At 35.5% G+C, this 1135-nt stretch overlaps 1 protein-coding gene across 1 annotated transcript in view; it reads left to right on the top strand.

The window, feature by feature from the left end:
• The window catches only part of CCT6B (chaperonin containing TCP1, subunit 6B (zeta 2)), an 11873-nt gene that overhangs the window by 9391 nt on the left and 1347 nt on the right, over positions 1–1135 (top strand). The window contains exon 4 of the mRNA XM_012648623.1: positions 15–188. Within this exon, the coding sequence (XP_012504077.1) occupies positions 15–188 (174 nt within the window). The remainder of the gene's footprint in view (positions 1–14; positions 189–1135) is intronic.

Genomic DNA, 1135 nt, shown 5'->3' with positions numbered 1-1135 from the left:
TGTCGATGTAACAGGGTCTGCACCCTAGAATAATAGCTGAAGGATTTGAAGCTGCAAAGATAAAAGCACTTGAAGTTTTGGAGAAAGTTAAAGTAAAAAAGGAGATGAATAGAAAAATGCTCTTAGATGTGGCTCGAACATCTCTACAAACTAAGGTTCATGCTGAACTGGCTGATTTGTTAACAGAGGTATGTAATTAAACTTTTGCATTCAGAATGAGTACAGCCTAAAACATGGTGATATTTTTCTTTTTCCTGTAAGATAATCAAGTATTGCCCGTGATTCTTTTGAGCTTAAAATATGGAAGACAAGCCTTTGCTGTTTAGGCTTATTTATAGACTAGATTTGATTTGTCGGAACAGTATTTTTAATTTTTTGAAAGTGTCATATTAGGCTTTCTTTTAAGTGACTTGAAAGTTGGGAGAGGCTTGACTGCTTGTGGATCATCTCCTGTAGAAGCCACTGGGTAGTATACTAGTCTCTTTAAACCTGGAAGTCCATATTCTATTATGTGAGGTGACACATGGGAAAGTTGTTTTAGCAGCATGCCTTGTAGATAAGGTTACCACTTTAATTAGGCATCATCGATCTGCTATATAATATTCACATCTGGGAAATTCTTATTTGTTTCGTTTACTTCTAAAAGTAGAATGTAATATGTTATATAAAGACAAGATTGGCTGGATATTTTGGGAAGGCTTTTATCAGATAGCTATTGCCTGATGAAATCATTGTTCCTCAGCTTTGAAGTTTGTGAAACTTGAATATATTATTAATAGTTTATCAGGAATGATGAGTTCATAGCGACTAAATTCATGAGACACTGACATACAATGCAGAATGCTGTCTTATCATTAATAATTTACTTTGAGAAATACAAATGCCAAACTGGAATACCTGAGTTGTTTCTGGTCAATTCTCCTTACCATTAGGAAAACTAGCTTGGCAAATCAGATTAAGATCAAACAATTTCTTGCTGAACAGTCAGAAGAAAGGCTCTGCTGTGTTTCCTGCTGTTGGAGTAGGAAAGTGGCCCAGAGTCTTCATGTATCTGGTTAGGATACCTGTTCTCTTTGGGAGTTAAAGAAACACTGATACTTTCACTATTCAGTGGCCTTTGTCTGTTTCCTTATTA

Source organism: Propithecus coquereli, unplaced genomic scaffold (genome assembly GCF_000956105.1).
Source record: "Propithecus coquereli isolate 6110/MARCELLA unplaced genomic scaffold, Pcoq_1.0 Scaffold291, whole genome shotgun sequence".
Classification (NCBI taxonomy): domain Eukaryota; kingdom Metazoa; phylum Chordata; class Mammalia; order Primates; family Indriidae; genus Propithecus; species Propithecus coquereli.
Note: the sequence above shows the minus strand (reverse complement) of the source record. Positions and strands in the feature narration are given on the sequence as shown.